Genomic DNA, 22,412 nt, shown 5'->3' on the forward strand with positions numbered 1-22,412 from the left:
ATTTGGATGTTGGTTATTTTCCCTCTAGACGACCAAGACGAAGCCACATTCTGTTGATATCGTGGGAGGAGGGTGCCGCTAGGCTAAATAAAAAACTACTGGCATCTAAACACGGCCTGTTCACTGTGTATCGCATTCGACAGAAATCTTTATCTAACGATATAATAACTGAGCGCCGTGCCCGGCTCTATTATCTCACAGTGAGCTCGTCGCGCCGTGTCTCCAGTCTGATGCAGTCTCCGTGTCCACCTACCCGACACACACACACACACACACATACACACACACACACACGCACAACCACACACAGTAATCTAATCTCCAAACGCTATTATTGCAGTAGCAGCAGCAGCAGCAGTAACATCTTGATTGGACCGGGAATAGTTTTTCCAACGATTTGTTTTTTGCATTTGGCTGTAGATTAGCCTATCGCTCCAGTCAGTTCTTCAATCGACTAGCCTATAATCAATAGACTACGTCGTATCGGGCGCTGGTGATGAGGTTCAGTCGAAGCATATAGGTGGTAATTACTAGCCGGGATACTGTTCGCCAGTCCAAATTGGTCTTGTAGTGCAAGAAAATACGAGTAAACTGCAATAATAGGCTACCATAAGATGCGCCATCTTCATGGCCGTCATATGACTCATTTAGTCAAAACTGATGTGTCAAGTATTTGCAAACCTATTGCACTGCTGGAGACCAAGTCAGTGGCAAATGCATCCACCACTGCGTTTATATATACGAACAGCATGTTACATTAGCCTACATTACAGTCATTTAGCAGACGCTTTTATCCAAAGCGACTAACAATAATTGCATTTAACGTAGGAAAAGCCAATGTAGGCCTACTACTAGGCCTACTTGCCAGAACTCAATAGTGCATCTCCTTTAAAACAAGTGACTAAGAGCATAATCTAGTGCTGCATGTTCCTATAACCGGTGATATAGTGCCTCTTGATTGAATCTGCGGCTCTGGGGCTGGATCAAGCAGTTCATATAGGTTGTGTTACATCAGTTCCTGGAATTGCCAGGACAGAAGATGAGGCATCCTTTCCTGAGCCATCACAACATGAAGTCACCGCTTTTACAACGTAGCTACTCTACTCCTGTGCAATGAATGGCTTTCAGTATTTTTTGAGGTCGTTCTTTTTTTTTCTCTCTCTCTCTTTTAGACTTGTGCAGTAGGCCTACATGGAGCTGAATGTTCTTTGGATTCATAGGCTATGTAAATGTTAAGAATATGATCAAGATGAAAAGCTAAGTGATCTACATCACTTAGCCTACATGACGAGCAGTGTTGGGAGTTACTGATTACAAAGTAGCGGATTACTGTAATCAGGTTACTTTCCAGTAACTTGTAATGTAAGGGATTACATTTGAATTTTCAGTAATCAGATTACACTTAGGCTACTGGCCTAATAAAAAAGTGATTATTGAGCTATATGCGAGTGACCTGCTCCCTTTCATTTGGTTGATATGTGCACGCGGTCTCTGCTGTCGTGGCTGAACTGACTGTTTTCATCACCAGGGTCGAGATGTGCTGAGAGTGCTGCTATAGGATCACATTTTAAGAGTGCTGGTATAGGATCACATTTTAAGAGTGCTGGTATAGGATCACATTTTAAGAGTGCTGGTATAGGATCACATTTTCTAAGAGTGCTGGTAAAGGATCACATTTTAAGAGTGCTGGTATAGGATCACATTTTCTAAGAGTGCTGGTATAGGATCACATTTTAAGAGTGCTGGTATATGATCACATTTTAAGAGTGCTGGTATAGGATCACATTTTAAGAGTGCTGGTATATGATCACATTTTAAGAGTGCTGGTATAGGATCACATTTGCTTGTGTCTATTGTGATTTAAGATGCAAAACTAATCTTAAATCAGCACTTCTATGATTCGAGTAAGGAATGATCTGTTTTTAGAAAGTAGCTCAAAAGTAATTAGTAATCTAATTACTTTTCAGAGAGAAATTAGCAAAGCAATCTAATTACAACTGAAAGTAATCAGTAACTTTACTTGATTACTTTAAGTAACTTGCCCAACACTGCTGACAAGTCCCATCAACTGTGATCAACTGTTCACACAAAACCACTTGTTGGAGCGAGTGGAGGACAATACAACCTCTATTACACCTGCAAGCAGATAAGCATCATACACCAACATGAAGCCTACTTTGATGATCTTCTGAAAGGAGTAAAATCACCCAAAGTATGGCAGAAGTGTCTGTTACAGTCAACAGCATTCACTGCCAGAGAGACATAGGTGGTGTTACACAATAAGTGATCCTTTCTCATAGAAAGATGCTGCTGTGAGATAAGTCTAGCATTGATATACAGTGAGTGTCCAGCGAGTTTGACTGGGAGTGGGAGGGAGGGTCCAGCAGTATAGCGTCTAGCTATCACAGTCACTCCACCAGTGGCTCCCCATCTGTCTGTTATCTCAAGTGGAACACTGTGGGCGGTGTTGTGAACAGATATGAAGCTGGATGAGGGCGACGTGGTTTTATCATATTCTGCAGATGCTCCGCTGCCAAGAAACATTTGCAGTAAAGGTAAAAATGTGAACGTATACAGTAGCTTGACATTTGATTCCTATCCGCCGACGGACAAACGGTGCAACATGCCAACTCTATTCCAAAAACGCATGTTGAGTTTATGTAAATTCCAAGCCCGTATCGTTGAGGCCTCTCCCCTAGATTGTATTTCAGCCGGCGTGGGAGTGTCCCGTTTTCCCCAATTATATGCCAGTGCCGTGCGAGAGGGTTGTGAGGATAAGTGGTCTGTAGGGCACAGAGGTCACCTAACACGCTGAAAGCTGCTACTGTATCAGTTTCCACACTCTCCATTCCAGGAGGCCGGAGCCAGATGAGAGGGTCATAAGAAGCGCAGTCTCATCAGTCATCTACTCACGACGTAGACTCCATCTCTCTTTCTCTATACACACACGCACATTAATGGATCACAGACATTCTCTACATGTTTACATCCAGCATACAGTAGGAACTGTGTTGTTTTCATGTGTACACAGCCGCTCACACACACTCATCCACAGGACACCCACTATTCTACAGACCAGATAGGCTCTGCTTGCGTTAAATCCCAGACAGAAAGACATTCATTCCTGCTCCCTCAACCTCACACAATCTTCCCTGTGTTCCAGTCTCTCTCTCTCTCTCTCTCTCTCTCTCTCTCTCACACACACACATACAGGCACACACTCACTCACTCCAATTCTCCCACATCAGTCTCTCTCCTTACAGGTATCTTGTCTCTGTGGGAGAAGCAAATTGGGAACACTTGATAACTTCCAATATAAAGCAGCCTAGAAATGAGAATCCCTTTAACAAGAGGTAAATGGTACGCTCCTAAATTAAGAGTAGAATACAATGGCGTCTAACCTTCTAATCAATTCTGAACAAGTCTTTACTGTAAACCCGTCTCGTACTCTTAACAATGGTAAATCCTCCACCGATTTCAGGGACAAATTGTGAGAAAATTCAGTGCATGTCTGATGTGACCAGAGACCTGGCGGAGATGCTCTTCAGCAGCGCAGCAACTGAACGATGCCTCTCAGGTGTGTGAAGAACATGGTCATTTTCAGTGTTGATAAACAGTATACACGCCCGCACACAAAGGTTCGATATTATATTTATAGAAAAAATACTTTTGATACATTCTGTACAGAAACTGAAGGATCTTTACACAAAGGAGAGCAGAGGCAGAGAAGAACTAAACCATACCAGGCAAAATCAACATCATGAGCAAGGGCAAATCATGAAATGTTCACATGAAATGTTCAGAGTTACAGCTGGATGATTGAGCTATCCTCAAAATACTCATACCACAATTAGATTAAGGTCACCCACCCATTGCATCCAACAACGGCAAATCTCACACAACCCACCTCGGCAAAACATAAACTTTAATATTTTAATCTGCATCAGTTACCACAATCTGCTTTTTCAAGTTCTGTGTGCAGCGCTCAATGAGATGACAACTCAAATGTGTAACTTTAAAAAGAAGCTTCAGAAGGCTCGCTGTAGTAACCAAACAAGGCCCAGCCCCCCCCCCCCTCCCCCCTTTTGCACTCACAAGTCAAAACCAACAGTAAAGCATGTGTTCCTCACCATAACAGGAACGGAGCTGTGGGCACAGCGCAAACCCCTAAGATTGAGTTGACCAATATCAATCAAAACCAAACGCATAACCCGGTTCATCTCGGAATAAACAAAATCACAGAAGGCAACCTTTTAAGGCCTCTTTTATGTCGACGATACGTGTGCAAGTCAACACTTTTACACTTCCTTGATGAGTGTCCGGTTTCAACCTCAATGTCTGTGAATACAGCGTTCTCAAGAGCACCATGTTGATTCTATCTCTATGACCACACAGTGAAGTACAGAGGCAATAGATATTGATGGCACTGTTGTGTGAGGGTCACTGTTGTGTGTGATGGTCACTGTTGTGTGTGAGGGTCACTGTTGTGTGTGAGGGTCACTGTTGTGTGTGATGGTCACTGTTGTGTGTGATGGTCACTGTTGTGTGCGATGGTCACTGTTGTGTGCGAGGGTCACTGTTGTGTGCGAGGGTCACTGTTGTGTGTGAGGGTCACTGTTGTGTGTGAGGGTCATTGGTTTAGTCTGAATGGTTGACAGGTTTGTAGGGTGGTGGTGAACCTGAGGATATGGCTGGTTTGGCTCCACAGGTTCGACTAGACCATAGGCAGCGTGTGTGTGTGTGTGTGTGTGTGTGTGTGTGTGTGTGTGTGTGTATGTATGTATGTGTATGCGTTACAGTGGTGGCCTAACACCAAATCTATCTTTGCCTGGCTGTTAGAGCAGGTACAGAATACAGTGAGTCTCAGTCACAACGGCACACTACCTCATCAATCCTATCTAGTCTTTTATATGTAAAATGGACCAAATTTGGCCAACCCATCCTATAAATGGGTATGATATTACTAACCCTAACCATTTGCAAGAGCTTTGTAATGGATCAAAATACAAAATAACCTTTGCAATGGGTCTATACAAACTGATCTTTACACCCATCAAGCTCACCACGTTATATAAAACTATATCAAATACAAATCTTTTTCTGTCGGGGGTTCCGTGTCTATGTACTGTGTATTGCCGGGGTCTCCTCCATCGCGTCAGCGAGGCGGTTTCTGGCCGTCTGCTCCGAGTGCTCTTGTCGTCTCCCATGATCCTTTGCTTCGGGGGCGGGACGCCTTCAACAGTTTTCAACTGGCAGTGCTCTGCGTCTTCCTCCCTAACCGTGTCGTACTGCTGGTCCTCTCCTAGTTTGTCTGGAACCGTCCGCCCGCAGCGGGAGAGCTCCAGGGGTCCTAGAGTCCGCCGTCCCGGATCCTCTCTGTCCCTCGCGCCGACGGCAGCTCACTCATTCAGGGACAGGATGATGTCATCCTCAAGGTCGGAGTTGTCAGAGCTGTCTGCTGGGGTGACAGATAAAGCAAGCGCAGATTCAGAGGGGTTGAAAAGCACAGTCGGGGAATACTAAGCGAGTCGCCGCGTCGACACGGAAACGCTGAAAGGCAAAAGGGAAACGTCGTCTGCGGCGCGTCCTCCCGGGGTCCGCGAGCGCAGCTCTCTGCATCAATCTCTCGCTTATTCCCTCGGCTGCATGCTTTGACCCTGTCAATCTCCCGTTCTCTCTGGAAATACACTAGCACGACAATAAACGTTTTTTAAATCCGGGTAAGATGGAACTGATCTAACAGCGCATGTATGGAAATAAACCTAGCTCACTGTTATCTGCCGCGAGGTCCACGTCATCGTCCGAGTCGTCGTCCTCATCCTCGTCGTCGTCCTCTTCGTCCTCTCCGTCCTCCTCCAGCAGACGGGCCACCTCTTCGTCGTCGGACGGCGAGAAGTCGTCGTTGCCGTCCTCCTCCTCCTCGTCCTCGCCCCCGTTGTCGTTCTCCAGCTCGGTGATCAGCGGGTCCGTGTCGTCCATGTCGTCGTCCGAGTCGTCGTCATCGTCGTCGTCGTCCTCTTGGTCTTCGTCCTCCTGAAACGGGGCAGAAGGGGAGGTGGGGGGTGTTCAGGAACAGCCAGCAGGGGGAGACGTATGCTAGTTACACCCGCTGAGCGAAGTCTCACTTCGCCCAATCTCTCTCCAGACTTCGAATGTTACGTTAAATCATCGCTGCGCTCCGCATGCTACATAATAAGTGTGTGCCGCTTCGCCGCCCAAGCTGGTGTTCTGACTGTGTGTCTAGGGGTCAAAACCGAAAGAATGACAGGTCGTAGCAGCAACGAGAGTGGCTTGAAAAATGGGCTGCGCGGTTCGAAAAACAGGCATCTGCGGCCGACCGCCAAAGCCGTTGCTGACCGGTTACGCCGGGATGTCGGTGGTACCGATCGCCGGCCGGGGTTCGAAAACCGGTTAGAAGCGCGAAGCGTCCCGGACGCACGGAGAGATCCGCGGCGCGCGGCGACGCAGTCAGCGCGGCTTAGGCGGCGCGTGGGCGTGAGAGCTCTTGCGGGTGTGGCGTTGAGACGGCCCTTTACCTGGTCCTCCTCGTCCTCCTCCTCCTCTGCTAGCCTCTGCCGGCCCACCTCGTACAGCCGGCACACCGTGTCCGTGTTGACTGAGTCCTGGTTCTGGAGGGGTGGGGGGCGGGGGGGGCACAGGTCAGCAAGGGAACGATCAGTTGGAGAGAGAGAGAGGCTGCATCTTAAAGCTTTAAACACAGACACTTCCCCTTCTCCTCCGATGAGGCAGTGGCTTTACTTGCATGCGCGCCGAGACTTACCTCGATCACCGCCAGGTAACAGTCCTTCGTATCTGTGCAGAGGTCGAATATGTTTCTCTTCACGTCGATGGTGGCTGGAGGGGTACAAACAGAGCATGTGTCAGTGGTAATCTACCGGTTCTCTACCCGTCTCCACACTTCCTTTTACGCTGGGCCAGCGCTGGAGAAAGGTCTGGCTATGCTCTTTACTATTCAGGGATGAGGGGACATTTCTTTAAATCGATCAGAATCTCTTTAAATCAATCGTAATCGTCTTGAGCAGAGCAGTTACTGGGTAGTTGTTGTTTCACGTAGTCTGGATTGAATCTGATTGGCCGGGAACCAGATCCTTCGCTAGACTCGCTGCTGATTGGGCAGTGATAAACGAATGAGTCATATCCCCAAATCCTACGTCCGTTGAGTCAGACGACAGGTTATCTAATCCAGCATGGATAAAACTAAACCTATTCCATTTCTATGTTGGTTTTGGGATTGGGATCCAGAGAGACGCGCATCAGCTTTAGTTTACGTCGCAGGACACAAGTGAGCGCTGTGTGAGGGACGGTATGTCTCACTGATGGGTCTGTAGTCCTGTCTGTGTGAGGGACAGTCTGTCTCACTGATGAGTCTGTAGTCATGTCTGTGTGAGGGACGGTATGTCTCACCGATGGGTCTATAGTCATGTCTGTGTGAGGGACGGTATGTCTCACTGATGGGTCTGTAGTCCTGTCTGTGTGAGGGACAGTCTGTCTCACTGATGAGTCTGTAGTCATGTCTGTGTGAGGGACGGTATGTCTCACCGATGGGTCTGTAGTCATGTCTGTGTGAGGGACGGTATGTCTCACCGATGGGTCTGTAGTCATGTCTGTGTGAGGGACGGTCTGTCTCACTGATGGGTCTGTAGTCATGTCTGTGTGAGGGACAGTCTGTCTCACCGATGGGTCTGTAGTCATGTCTGTGTGAGGGACGGTCTGTCTCACCGATGGGTTTGTAGTCGGTGGCGTTGAAGGTCCGGAAGGAGGAGCCGAAGGGCGTCTTCATCTGCATCTCCATCATGTCGTCCTCGTCATCTGCCTGTAACATGGCTGAAAAAAGCAAACACACCACAGCCATGAACAAACAACAGAGGACTCACATTGGACAAAGGGATGGATGGATGGATGGGCAGGTGGATGGATACAGAAAGTAATGGTAAAGTAAGCGTAGCAGTTGCATACTACATGACCGGAGAAGAGATGGACAGACAGGTAACGAAAAAAGGTGCTTTTAGCGCTGATGGTGCAAGACAAAAAAAAACTAGAAAAACTGCGTAGCGGCTAAATGCATTAGCATTCAAAAGTGCCTTTTGTGATGTCACTGTGACCTTGACCTTTGACATTTGAATACCAAAATATAATCCAATAATCTAATTAAGTCCAAATATGTACAAATTCTGTCAAGCCATTCTTGAGATATCGTGTTCAGCAGGCCAAAAACAACTTTTGTAAGGTCAGTGACCCTTGACCTTTGACCACCACAATGTAATCAGTTAATCCTTAAGTCCAACTGGACATTTTACCCAAATATGAACAAATTCCATCAAGCTTTTTTTGCGATATTGTGTTCATCAGGCCAAAAACACATTTTGTGAGGTTAGTGACCTTGAACTTTGACCCCCACGATCTAAGCAGTTCATCCTTGAGTGCCATTGAACATTTGTACCAAAGGGGAAGAAATTCCGTCAATGCGTTCCCGAGATATTGCATTAACAAATATCGGACGGACGGACTGTGTTTTTGGCACGTTAAAGCTCGGTGGAGCGGCAGCTGTTGCGCGGGCCATCTTATTCACGGATGGACAGGTGGATGGGTGCAGAGCGTGGTTCAGGATAGAGGGTGGTAGGCGAATGGGCAGCCATCCCGCCCCCCCCACCCCCATACACGGCTCTCAGGCGGTGTGAACCAGCTGGTTCCCTTCACTGCCAGCTCGGTGCAAAGCTTCCCGCCCATATGGTTAGGCAGGACCTCGTGGCAAGAGATGAACACCTCTACGGTCACTGTTCACACCTCTCCCTATGCCCACGCAAGCCAGCGAACACGCAGCCTTCACCACAGCAAGACACACATGCACGCGTGCGCACACAGGCACACGCACACACACATCTCCGTATGCCATTACATGATTGTTCACACACTTCTTCACACTCATAACCAGTCTCTCCCGCATTTGTGCCAAAAAATTACAGTAGAAGTCTTCAAGGCTGCAAAGTTTCCAGGGTTTTTCCTGCGTAGAGGATTTTTTGGCGTCCCCCAAAGAGATTTTAGCCAGAGCCAAAGGAAAATCACCAGTGCCAATAAAAATACCAATTCAAATCCTCTCCAAATGTGTTTTATAGCTCGTTTCAAGTGCAGCCCACCCCTCTTTTATGCATTGTCCAATGCAAAAAAAATAAAGAATTAATAGACAGGTATTTTGTATCTTAAACACTTTGTCTTCATATCCATTTTGTGTCATGTCGGGAGATTTCCCGCGATTGTGAAAAGTGAGCAGAGCAAAGAATATAGGCCTATATATATGCTGGTAGGCTACTCGGCATAAAACAGAGGTTTCCCCAAGAAATGGTGCGCATCACCCCCCAAAGACCCATTCTGAGCCAGGAAAAACCCTGGTGTCGTTTGTTTCCCATCATGCAGCATTAAGGCCGTGGTATACTTGCTTTTAACTAGGTGTACGTGTCCCCCGCGTGTTGGCTGCGGTTGACCGTGCCGGTCGTCCGAAATTAACACACCGCAAAACACGTGCTGTTAAACGGCGAGTTTAGAGCAGGGCTTTACGAGGCTCACCTCCGTAGATGACCGTGCCGTTGTTGTTGAAGACGATCCTGCACTGGTCCAGCGCCGGGACCGTGTGTAGGAGGTGGAACGTTCGCAGGTCCCACTGACACTACGGTCAAGGTCAACAGCGTTCACACGCTATGTTTCACTGTCAACACTACTAGAGAATACTTAACACGTCTGTTTCAAAAGGCAGGAGCATAGGAGGAGGGGGGGCGGGGGGTGAATCAAAGGTAGCAAAAGGATCTCATCCCGCACACTATCTAACTTTCAATTCAGGTTTATTGTGTAACGCTTCAGTACTAGGCCTTCTTCAGACTAAAATGTTGTTTTTTTTGTCAGATGAAGGTCTAATACCCAAACGTTACACGATAAATCTGAATTGCAAGTTAGACAGTGGCGGGATCCTTTTGCTACCGTCAACCATACAGACCATAAATAAACAATTCATTAGTACAGTAATGTCTAGCAAAATTCTTGCAAAACACTGTACACTGTAGTAGTAGTAGTAGTAGTAGTAGTAGTAGTAGTAGTAGTAGTAATAATAATAATAATAATAATAATAATAAATTCCATTTCTATAGCAACTTTCTAAAAACCCAAGGACGCTTCACTGTGAACTAAGAAACTGAAATTTAAAACCGGCCTACTCATGACCCCCCCCAGGAACCGGTGGCTATCGTGCCGAAGGATACGATCTCGGTGTTGACGATGACCTCCAGGCCGTTGGGGTGGAACACCCCGCTGATGTTCATGTTGAACTTGTCGAACTTGTGGATGGCCTGGGCCGAGCGCACGTCCCACAGCACGCCGTCGTTCAGCACCAGGTCGTCCGTGGGGTTGAAGGTGGCGCAGTTCCTCTTGTAGTTGTTGGCCAGGTCGGGGTTGTTGAGCGTCAGGGTCTTCTGCCCCGTCTGGATGTCGTAGATCTGAGATCCAGAAACGCGCTCGTCAGCTGCATTTCTTACCTGGCCTGAAGGATCGGTCTGTGGCCTAAATGTTTTCACGTCGGAAGGAGTGACAGGCTAAGCTTCGTTCTTCCTACGGCTAGCTTGTAGAGGCGTTGACGGGACTTACGTGAGCTATGTGTTCCTTTGTGCCGATGACTCTGTCTTGGGAAAGTTTACTGAACTCGACGTAATGGTCGTCTAGGAAGGAATGCCTGAAAATGAAATGAAACACTTTAATATCGGCATTAATATTTCACAAGAATTCTCTTAGCCGTCCTTCAAATCCTGCCAGAGTTTGAAACAACTATTACCTCCGCCCCAGTGATAGGGCAGGGCAAGCCGTTATGTTTTTGGTGGCGTGTTGGTTTGTTGGTTCGTTCTTTAGCAGGATTACACAAAAACTACCAGACCGGTTTTCATTAAACTCGGTAGAACCGTGTAGCATGGTCCAACTTAGAACCCATTACATTTTGGAATGGATCCGAATCACGGGACGCATCCACAAGACGACCCAAAGCCAGCCATTCCTCTTCATTCATTTTTTGGACATTCATTGTTAATGGGGGGAATTTAAACAGCCATAGCTTGACATGGGAAAGTCACGGGACACGGGATTTGGACTGGCAGAGACACAGGATTTGGACTGGCATAAAGCTCTCGACCTAACGAATGCAGCAATACCAAACATCATGCTCGTACGCACGTGCGTGCACACAGAGGCACAAAATGCATTAGTGTGTGGAGATCTGTGCTCTCTCGGCACCATTTCTAGTAAGAGCTGTTTTGAGTTTGAAAACAACGCTGGCCGGGCCAAACACTGCAGAGTCCTGACTGATGATTCAACTCGTGGCTTGGAACACTCCACCAGTCGATTCAACGACAGAACGCTGCTTAGAACCGTCTAGACCCTGCAAGTCTACATTTCAGCGTCGCGGGAATTAGAACGTAATGCTTTAAATCCCGTTTACATCACAAGTCTAAAACGTTTGTTAACTCTGTTTACATAAAGTAAGTATAATTATACTGAAACAGCATGTTTAGCCTACATGAAATATTTTGAGTTATGGGGTGAGAATAATAGATAGAATGTTTTATTTAATAAAAAAAGAAAAAGTTTGATGCCCATTGATGCTTAACTGCATACTCATTCCTTCTAAATCATCACTCTTTCTAATCTCTCATCCTGCCCTGTCCCCTTCCTTCTCCTCTCTCTTCTCCTGCTCTCCTCTCAACAACCTCTATCCTCTCCTCTCTCATCTGTCCCTCCACTCTGTGCTGGTCCTGTCTTCTCCTACCACAATCACTGTCTTTTTTACATAGCTTACATAAATAATAGGCTATATTAGGCTACGCTTAACTGATATTTCGTTGCATTTGCTGTTGCTTTGATCATGGCTGGAGGAACATTAACGCAAGCTAGCATTGTTAAACTTTCGGTTCAGCCAGCCAAAAAGACGGTTGCGCATGTTGTAGGCTACTCGCATTTGTGGTGTGGGCCGTCTCATTGACAGATTATGCTTGCTGACTGACAGAGAGCAAGCTACGTAAGCTACGTAGACATTTTAGACATTACATATTTATCACAATTCATCTATAGGCTATTTTTTACTTGTCCAATCAGACAACTGCATGAGGCACTTGCCCGAACACAAACAGAGTTTACTGGTCCGGGGGAAGCAATAGGCTAGCCTACCTGACTGCTCTCAACATCATTCTACTTTCTGTTCCTCTTCAAATATTGTCAGATTTCCATCTGGAAAATGTAGGCTTTATCCTTTAGGATCCGCCAGTTGTCATCAGCGAATGATAAGACCAAATAAGCCAGAGATGGGTAGGAGCTGTCGGCACTTCTTGGAACGTTATCTAGCTCTACGCTGTATATGGGTCCACTTATTACAAACATTCATATATTTTAAACTGCTATGTACCCTAGTGAGGAGTAGGCTAGGTAGCCTACCAGCACATTTTGGTCCAATTCAAACACTCGTTAAACACTAGCCTACATTATTTTGTAATAGGCTCGCTGAAGAAAACATCCCTTCACGCACAGTCTTTTCAGTTGACCACAGAAAGCACAAAGCAGCATTCACGGAGCGCGCGGCCCAAGCTATTAGTGAAAAAAAAAATGTGTGCACGACAAAGTCATGGTTTTGAAAGCGCTTCTAGGCAGAAATAATAAAGTTTACGGTTTTTAATTTAAGACTTTAATATACAGTAGGCTATATAGCCTAATTTTTTGTATTATTATTTTTTGTATCAAATGTATGGTCTGGCGGCAAGGATTTTGCTGTGGCGGGGTGCCACGGCAAAACCTTACCAGCGGAAACACTGATGAGGACCCCTCGTCTGTGTTCACCAGAGTGAAGATCCCTGCCCTCGGGTAGTTAAGAGTAAATAACTGTCAGCTCCGCTCTGCAGCTCTCTACTCTGACAGCTCCGGGCAGCTGGACGGCCGGGCCACGAGCAGAGACCCGCAGTCCAGAAAGAAGTACTCTGTATCAGTTTCAGTACAACTAGATTAGGACTTGTAGTTCATAAAGCGGTTTTCTCTATCAGTTTCAGCATTACAGTCTCTCGCTGTTGTAGGCAAAGACCCCGAACTTGGAATATGGATGAATGTTTTGTTGTCACGACGGTAGGTTGGGGACGATGCTCCCGTGAGGACGAGGTGTGAGAGGGGCTCGGGGTTCTCCTGTCTTGTGTGTCACTTACTTCATGATGAACACCGACTTCATGCCCCACAGTGCGGAAAGGGGGTAACTCCACGAGGCCGACGTCAACAGCAGAGAGCCATCCTGGAGAGGAGTCAAGACCAACAGCAGATCAACCAACAGGCCCGGCGGACGACTGTTAAACAGCTATGATGTTGATTCGCAAACATGCGCGTCAGGTATGCTATATTTCCTAGAGGCTAACTGATCAAGCCTGACCCTGGAGGGCTCCAGGTGGGTGATGGCGGAGCTGTGGCAGCTGTAACTGGCCTCCTCCTGGCCCGTGAACACGTTGTAGAGCTTGAGCTGGCCCGTGCACGTGCCCAGCATGAGGAAGCGCTCGCGGGCCGAGAAGGCGCAGCACATGAAGCCGCTCTCGTCCTCGTCCGCCTCCCTGAACACAGAGATGGGCCGGAACCTGTCCAGGAGGTGGGAAGAGAGGGAGGGAGGGAGGGAGGGAGGGAGAGAGAGAGAGAAAGAGAGAGAGAGAGAGAGAGAGAGAGAGAGAGAGAGGGAGAGAGAGGGAGAGAGAGAGAGAGAGAGGGAGGGAGAGGGAGGGAGAGAGAGAGAGAGAGAGAGAGGGAGGGAGAGAGAGAGAGAGAGAGGGAGAGAGAGAGAGGGAGAGAGGGGGAGAGAGAGAGAGAGGGAGAAAGAGAGAGAGGGAGAGAACAGTCATCTGAGTGGAACATGCTACAGTGTTTCCTCTAGGATTTTTTTCAGGAGGGGTGGTAGGCCCCCTGAAACTACTAGTGTTGTCGCGGAGTTGGCATATCATGGATACTTGGTGTTAACAGTGTCGTCATAGACGCGCACAGTGAAGCTTAGTATTGGTGCATTTCTCTACACTGAGCTGAAACTAGTGTACATAACTTAGATAAATATTGTCAAACAAAAGATTACACAAAATATTACACTTCTGCAGAAAATGTATGTGAATGCTGAACAGCTGAAAAAATATTGCAAAAGCATTACTGAAAATGCATAACATTAAGCTAAATGGGAAAAATGTGAACTAACTTTAATCCACAACACATAGCCTAGCTAATGTTAGCCTACTAGTTACTAACATCAGAAGGAAGACAGACTAAACTGTGATTACATTACTTATGTAGCCAACTACAGCAACAGAAAATATTTTTATATTTCATCATCTCTCATTCCCAGTCAGAGAATGTCCGCTAGCCATGATGCTAATTTTCGCATTGTTAAACGCCATTGGCTTATGCTAAAAAATGTTAGCAGTCTAAAATCCGCTATTTTTGTTTTTTGGTGTCTTTCAGGAGGGGCAGGAGGTCCCGTTGGGGGGGGGGGCCGCCCCTCCAAGGCAATGGTAGGGGACGACCCAGATCTAACCACTGCCCCCCCCACAAACACAAAGACCTCGGTGAGGTTTGGAGTGTCACCTGCTGAAGATGAGGTGCCTGTCGAAGCAGCCACCATCCACCCCTCCGTATTTGGGGTAGACCACCCTGCGCGTGCTCCGGGAGGTGAAGTTTGTCGGCGCCTGACGCCTCTGCTTGGGCTCGGGGCACTGATGCGGGGTGAACAGGGAGAAGGGTGGGCAGGTGGTGACGGGGTTCTTGCAGCGGGCATGCTGCTCCCTCAGGTACTCAGTGATGATGCCGTCCAGGGCGGGTGGCGAGGGGAGGTGCCTGTCCAGTTGCTTCTTCATGGCCGGGCTCTGGCTGAAGGCGCCGTGGTCCGACTTCTGCCTCAGCACCCGGGGCTTCTTGCAGCTCGCCGGCGCCACGCCGCACAACGACGACGACGAAGACGGGCGCTCCCGCGTGAACACGATCCTCCCGATCGGGAGCAAGCTGTTGCCGTGGTGGTGGGAGGCGGACGTGGACGGGCACGCCGGGAGGAGGGCGGCGGTGGCGGGCGCCTGCGATGTCGACGGGCGGGGCTGCGGCGGGTGGGCGAGGATGGACAGCAGGGTGGATGGGTGCGGGCCGTGGCCCCCCAGGCGCGCCGCCACCCCGTTGGCCAGCCGGGGAGTGCGGGGGAGGGCGGCGGCGGCGGGGGAGGCGGGCACCGGGGGGGCGGGGACCGGGGGGAAGGGGCCGGAGGAAGGGTGCGACAGGAGCGCCATGGGGAGGTCGGCCTCCTTGGTCAGCGCGCTGGCCGTGTCGTGCAGGCCTTTGGCCACCAGGTGGTTCCTGATCAACAGGAGCAGCTCCTTCTCGGGGAAGGAGATCCTGGACTGCGCCACCACGTTGGCCCTCTGCAGCCAGGCCAGGGACACGTCCGTGCCGATCAGCAGGGGCTTCCCGGACACCCTCTCGATCAGCTCCACGGCGAACTTGCAGAACTTGACGTGCTCGCTGCGCTTGTCCTGGAGCACGGGCTCCTTCATCAGCTGCTGGATGTGTCCGCTGCTGAACAGGGGCAGCTTGCTGATGATCTGCCGGACGGAGCTGGAGCGAGACAGGCCCACCAGGGCCTTGCAGGCCAGCGCGCGGATCTGGTCGGCGTCCGTGATGGGCATCTTCACCGTCAGTAGGGAGAGCAGCACCTGCAGGTCGGGAGCGGTAAGGAAAGAGGACACGGGAGAAAGTGTGCATGAAGGACAAAAGGAAGAATGTAACCTAGAATGTAAATGTAAATCATATTCATCCTGTCAAATGCATGTACAGTAGGCCTACTTGTTGTTATTTGTGTTTTGATGTATTCGGCTGCTTGAAATTTCCCTTCGGAGATGAATAAAGTCACTATCAACTATCTAGGAATCAGTGTCAAATTTTCAACATGAAATATCACAAGCTTTGATACCATTGGTCACCCCGCCTCCCCCCACATCCAAAATACATAAGCGCATCATTAGCTGGTGGTGGCTGCACTCTCACCTTGATGCCGTTGTTGGACTGGACCACGTTCCACATCTTGGTGAGCACGCTCTCGCTGGTCTTGGTCTGCTGGGGCAGCCGGCGCCGAGGCGTGCCCGAGATGAACTTGCCGATGCTGGACATGCGCTTGTCGGGGGCGCACACGCAGTTGATGACCACCTGCAGCGCCGACTTCTGGATCTCTGCGTCGTTGACGAACACCTCCCCCTCCGCCACCACCAGCACGATACTCATCCCTGGGGGGGAGAAGAAAGACGTTCCCATTTCGTTCTCTACCATGTCGTCCTAAGTCTGGAGAAGTCTCCATTGAAAATTGCTGCTAGAACAGCGCCAAAAACCGACGCTACCAATCAGAGCCACTGCCTACATCTGAAACAGAGTGAAGGACCCTATAAACTTACCACAAATAAACTGGAGTGGAGAATCAAAACACTGAATCCCAAACATGTCACCGCCCCATTAGGAAGAACCGCTCTAAAAACTTTAGAATGGTTCTGCAATGCAGTTTTTTTTCAATCTCAAATAGTTTCCACCCACTTTTATCAACGAAACCTGGACGAAGGTCCTCGGTGAGAATCGTGAGTCTACCGCAACGTTGACATGGGAGCCGGTGGTGTGTTGGCCGGAGAGGAGCGGCTTGGACGTCTACGTACCCACGATGGAGGTGGTGGCGCCCCCCTCGTCCAGCACCGACACGGACTCGGCCATCAGCAGCTGGGTCTTGGGCACCACGGTCAGGATGCTCAGGATGTCCAGGGCATAGCGCACCGTGTCGCTCCTATGGAGGGAAAACAACACACCAGGGCGATGCTGTTGGTGATGATGACCCCGGTTGTCCTCTGATAGGTTTGAATTGACAGAAGATAAGGAGAATGGGGGGGGGGGGGGGGGGGGGTGGTGCTCTGAGAAGCAGCCCCATGTCACTACCGACCTGCCGTAGTAGGTCCTCCAGTTGCAGGCGATGGAGATGAGCTGCAGCAGGAGCTGGACGCAGGAGAGCTTGTGGAAGACCTCCGCCGGCTCCCAGTACAGACGCACCGGGCCGTACTCCATCAGGAACTCCATCTTCTCCACCACCTGCTCGTGAGTGTAGCTGCACGCCTGCGGCGGGGCGGGGGGCACAGGTGTCAGATATCCAGCTGTGACCCCCCCCCCCTCCTCACTGCAGTGTAATCACAATGAGGAACTGACAAAAAAAGGCTATTAGCTGGCCTCTTCCCTCCGCCTACCTTGTAGTAGGGCTGGGAGTGGATGGGAGCGCCCCCCTCGGTCCGCTGGAGGGACTGCTTGACCTGCTCCACCTTGATGGCCAGGTGGGCTTCGAAGTACCTGCGCAGGGCCATGCAGGTGTGCTTGGCCGTTTGCCTGCTGGAGAAGATCTCGTCGTCGCTCAGCAGCGCCCCCTGGTCCTCTGGGTTCAGGATCTCCAACGTGCTGATCTGGAAACGGGGAGGAGGCCATTCACAAAGGGCACCGATATAATGCACACACAATCACATTCTCACACACAATGGGTGCCTTGAAAATGGCTATATAAATAAAATGAATTTTATTTATATAGCCCCCCCCCACCCCACCCCCCGGTATAGAAGCCACCGGATTGGCCAGGAGAGTTTCCCACCAGGTTGACGAGGCGGCGGAGGCCGTCCTGCCTGTCGAAGAGCTCCAGCACGGCCCGGAAGGAGAAGGAGATGGAGAAGAACATGGTGGCGTGGCAGCAGCCCGAATCGTGCGAGCACTCCAGCAGCCACAGGGTGTACCCCACCACGTCCGACAGCACCGAGTGGGGCAGCATACACACCTGGGGGGGGGGTTCCACACAAACACAGGTATGAGGGTGAGGTGGAAAAGCCACGCACAAATACAAAACAGCTCGAGTCAAAGCCTGCTGAGGAATAGATAACGGATATTACGGACAAGAAAAACACTGCGGCAGTTTGATAGGCAGGGAAAACCCCGGTGTGTGTGTGTGTGTGTGTGTGTGTGTGCGTGCGTGCGTGCTTTACCCTCTCCATGGCGTCCTGGTTGTAGGCCAGGTAGTAGAGACAGAGAGACACTCCCGTGGCGGCCATTGAGGGTCTGGGGATCTCCAGCAGCTTCTGCACTCCCCCGTGGGCCACGAACTCCGCTGCAAACTTCTTATGTAGGAGCAGAGAGGCCAGGTACTGGGAGGAGAGAGGGACAACAAGGATAAAGAGGCCGGCAGACATTTTCAAATGAATAGTATACATGGGAGGGCTTTTTTTCCTGACTGACAGAGTGAGCAGCTGCTTTTTTTCCTGACTGACAAGAGTGAGTGGATTTTTTTGTTTTTTTATTCTGACTGACATTAAGCGGCAGGAGGGCTACCTTGAGAGCCTCGAAGGTGAGCTGGACATCGTTGGTCTGCTTCAGATCCATGTAGTGCATGAGCAGCTCCCGGGCTCTCATCTGCATGAACACAGCCAGGTGCTACAAGAAGAGGGGAGGGGTGTGTGTGTATGTGAATACATATACATACATTTCAATACAGGTTAGCAATTTATTCATATTTTCTCTTCTGCACTACTTCTCTCCAGTAGGTCTGTTTGCTTACTACTACACTTCCTGTTACTAATCAGTCCATCTATAGCTTCCATCCTCACCAGATTGCTAGAATACCATCATCTTTTCTGAGATTGAGTAGACTGACATCTGCTGGTAGGTTTAAGAAGAGAGAGGCAACGCTCTGCAAAATCCAAAACGCTCTGCAAAATCTAGCGCCGTTTGCCATTTTTAGCCGTGAATAAACACCAGGAGTTCAAAACTGCATTTTTAAAAAGGCATGAACCGCTGAATGTGGCACCACCAACACATAATGATCATGGGATGGGCGTTGCGGTGAGGTCCTAGTGCCTACCTCCTGGTACTCCCCCAGAGGAGTCAGGTACTGAAGGATGAGCCTCTGCTCGATCTCAGGGGTCAGGGGGTAAAGGTGATAGTTGTTCCCGATCACCCAGGGACTCATCTCAGACCAGCTGCTATTGGACAGCTCGCTGAAGTTCCTCTCCGGCTCGGACAAGGAGAAGTTCAGCTTCTGTTTGGCCTTGCGCCCGTGCCCGTATTCCCGCTCCGACCGCCTCTTCAGGTGACCGCTTCCGTCGGGCACATCGCGGGGTGCCAGCGAGGCGGGGGCGGACACGGCCTTCATCATGGCTTTGAGCGTCGAGTTGACGCGGCTGCCGGTCCTGTGGGGGGAGCCGAGGTGGAGGGACGGCGGCTCGTCCCCGGACTTGTGGGCGGCGGAGAACAGGTCGTCCCCCCGGGCCTCCTCCGGCCCTTTCTCCTCCCTCTCGGCGCCGTTTCTGCCCGGGGTGAACGGGGTGTCCTCGAAGCCCCCGTCCACGGCCTCCTCGTCCAGGGGAAGCAGAGGCTCGCCCAGGGTCTTCCTGGGGCTCGGCCGCCTAAACTCCCTCCTGTTCTCGGCGTCCTTGTCTTGAAGCTCGCGCAGACGCTGCAGCATCAGAGGCACCTGCAGAGAGATGTTAGTCACTAGCAAATACCCCGACACCGCCATTCAATGGATGCATGCTGTACAGCTAGTACAACTTTATGTACTGACAAACTTATCTGGCAGCTATTGTTGTTTTGTACTGTGTATATCTAAGTAGGGGTGGGTCCAATTAATTGTTTAATTGGCTAATTGTTCATGACGGTCAAAATCGCTTTTTGGTCATTAATCAATTTTGGCCAAATTGTGGTCACTTTTTTTTTTTTCTTCACATAAACACGTCCTTTAAAAAGATTTTTTAACTGAACGGAACTAATGTCGGGCATCATTCAGTTCTGCTGTATTTATTGGAATGGGGCTACATTACAGCATCAAAATCAATGGAATTGTGATCTTTACTGTATTTTCATTCAAATAAACATGTCTTTTAAAACTGGAATCAAATCTTTCGACTGTCGGCAAAAAAACGATTTATCGATTAATCGTTCATACCACCCGTTGATTAATCGACTATGAACATGCGAGTTGTACACAGTATAGGGATGTGCACATCTAAGATCTCTTCTACAGACGCCTGGAGGCGTGAGGGAGCAGCGTCCCGGCACTGACCAGAACAGAGTTCTCGTCCCTGTAGTTGGCAGCGATGTCCTGGTTCTCCATGGCCCCTGCCAGCAGGCCGGTGGCGTAGATTCTCAGCGGCTGCTCAGCCTCTTGGGCCCACTTAAACAGCCTCTCCACTATGCCCTCCTGTCACACACACACAGATGCGCACGTTACTTCACATTTCTGGAACACCGCCACACAGTTTCTATGCTTACCATCTCGCTCTCTCTTTTTTAGGGCATTTCTGCTTTATTGAAATAGGATTGTTTAAGATTGACAGGAAATGTGGGAGAGGGAAAAAGAGGGGAGGACATGCAGCACAGGGCCCGAGCCGGATCGAACTCGAGCTGCCGAGGGAAGGGCTAGCCCTTATGGCGCGCCTTAAACCGATGAGCCACCAGGGCGGCGCCTGCTTACCTTCTCTTGAAAGACCACGGCCGTCTCCAGGCCAGGCATGATGTTCTGCAGCAGGCGACAGGACGCCGTGTTCAGGGAGAGCTCTCTGCTGGTCATCACATAGCTGTTCAGCAGCTAGAAGGAGAAGGGAGAAAAACAATGTTTATGCTGCACTCAAGATCGTCAGTGTCGGCAAAATGCAGACAAATTAATTTGAAACTGGACATTCATATTAGGTTAGTATTAACTTCTTACCGCATTCATGAAGTCATCATTCTTGAACAGGATCTTGAGAAGGTGTCCTAAAACGCAGTCTGGATCAGCTCTCCCTAAGAAACAAAATAGCATTACTAAAACACATGTGGACAGTTAAAGAAGAAGATGCCAGTTCTACTGTTCAGTGAACTTTCTTGCCATACCAGGATGCCTGTCATCAAAAGGATCAGGATCAGCTTTGTGGTATTCCTCTGTTTCCCTCTCCACCAGCTCGGAGATTCTAAAATTAAATAGAAATAAAAAGAATGTAATATATTGTAATATATTTCACAGCTGGTTATTAACCCTACCCTCTCCTTTTTGATCAATATTAATATCACGGGACCAACTATAACAAAGCAAACTCACTTAGTGAGGATGTTGACCAGATCCTGTGTGCAGCCCTGCTGCTCTCTCTCCCACTGTTCCAGCAAAGCAGTCAGCTCTGCCTTGGAATCCACACTGGCAGATGCTGACGCCATGGCCTGACCTGAAAGTTTTAGACGGAATGTAGAAACAGATATTATAGTTGATCTGCATAACCAACGGACTTGCTGCTAAATAAAGCACACATGTCGTCCAAATTATCATAACTTCCTCTAAAGACAGCTGCAGCCTATAGGGACTCAAACTGTCAACAGGTGATTTGGTCTTAAGCATGGCTCTGGAAACCGAACGATCCAGCCTGTTGTGCTCATACGGTAACTACTCATAGTAAGTTACATGACCACGTTAAATTGATATGCATCCTAAAGGTATCAACCTGGGCGTGTGAATTACCTCTGCACTGTTCCTCATTTAGCTGCTGTACAGTGTACTGCAGCTTGCTTGCAACGGCATAGCTAAGCTAGCTAGCTAACGTTACACTACCGTCTCCGTGCGTAGAGTAGCTAGTGCTGCGTTAGCATTGCTAACTCGCCAAAACAGTGCACGTAAAACCAATTGATAGGACAGTCAGATCTGATATTGTGTGTAACTAGATGGCAAACTACATATCCAACTAGTTAGTCAGATTGGATCTGCGACTTTCTGACAGCGCACTAGCTAGCAAGTTGGCTAGCTAACTGACAGCTAGCTAACGCGTTAGCGTAGCAGTACATGCTAGCCAGCTAGCAACTTTACCTTGTTGTTCCACTCAGGTTTCCCTCGCTTGCAGAGCTTATTGTCTTGCACAAAAGGGTTATTGTGAACACCATAAGAAACAGTCGCTAACAAGATATGTATTGTTGTAAACAATACAATTTAGCTAGCTAAGGCTTTACATTAGCCACCTCGTTGTCACAAGCACAGCCTTGTTCACGGTTTATTATCGTTTATGGCGAACACGTTCCTCTCGTCAGAGGTTCAGCGACTGTCGATTTTTAATGACGCACTTGTAGTAGCACCATTTTTTTTTATGAAACCCGGGTATTCCCGCGGTGCACAATAGTGCCGCTGAAAACATCGTCAAAGAAAATGCACTTTTAATCGCAGATATCTTCACTGTAATGAGGAAAAGACGCTTATGTGACTTCCTGATCATTATGCAGCTGTGCGAAACTAGACCCAATTACCACTTTGTTGTACTGTCCATTCATTTGCCCGGCCATGAGTGTTTGGTCTACAAGAT

General features: G+C 49.0%; 1 protein-coding gene across 2 annotated transcripts; it reads right to left on the reverse strand.

The window, feature by feature from the left end:
* Positions 1-3,645: 3,645 nt before the first annotated feature.
* Positions 3,646-22,098, reverse strand: LOC311329761 (DDB1- and CUL4-associated factor 1-like). Of its 2 annotated transcripts, none has more exons than XM_084461672.1 (25): positions 21,926-22,098; positions 21,173-21,293; positions 20,968-21,044; positions 20,804-20,877; positions 20,570-20,683; positions 20,159-20,296; positions 18,959-19,570; positions 18,430-18,531; positions 18,087-18,245; positions 17,702-17,881; positions 17,310-17,519; positions 17,012-17,181; positions 16,734-16,858; positions 16,081-16,316; positions 14,638-15,749; positions 13,454-13,652; positions 13,236-13,318; positions 10,651-10,735; positions 10,269-10,502; positions 9,583-9,676; positions 7,741-7,845; positions 6,782-6,855; positions 6,537-6,629; positions 5,772-6,033; positions 3,646-5,455 (listed from the first exon to the last, which is right to left on the reverse strand). In XM_084461672.1, exons 2-25 carry the CDS (start codon positions 21,283-21,285, stop codon positions 5,400-5,402), a joined length of 4,707 nt encoding a protein of 1,568 aa, XP_084317798.1. In that variant the 5' UTR covers positions 21,286-21,293; positions 21,926-22,098; the 3' UTR covers positions 3,646-5,399. The 2 variants fall into 2 exon arrangements, with proteins under 2 accessions (XP_084317798.1, XP_084317797.1); XM_084461671.1 differs by having other exon boundaries at positions 3,646-5,458.
* Between the last annotated feature and the right edge of the window lie 314 nt (positions 22,099-22,412).

This window comes from Borostomias antarcticus (assembly GCF_949987555.1).
Source record: "Borostomias antarcticus genome assembly, chromosome: 3".
In the NCBI taxonomy this organism is placed as follows: Eukaryota; Metazoa; Chordata; class Actinopteri; order Stomiiformes; family Stomiidae; genus Borostomias; species Borostomias antarcticus.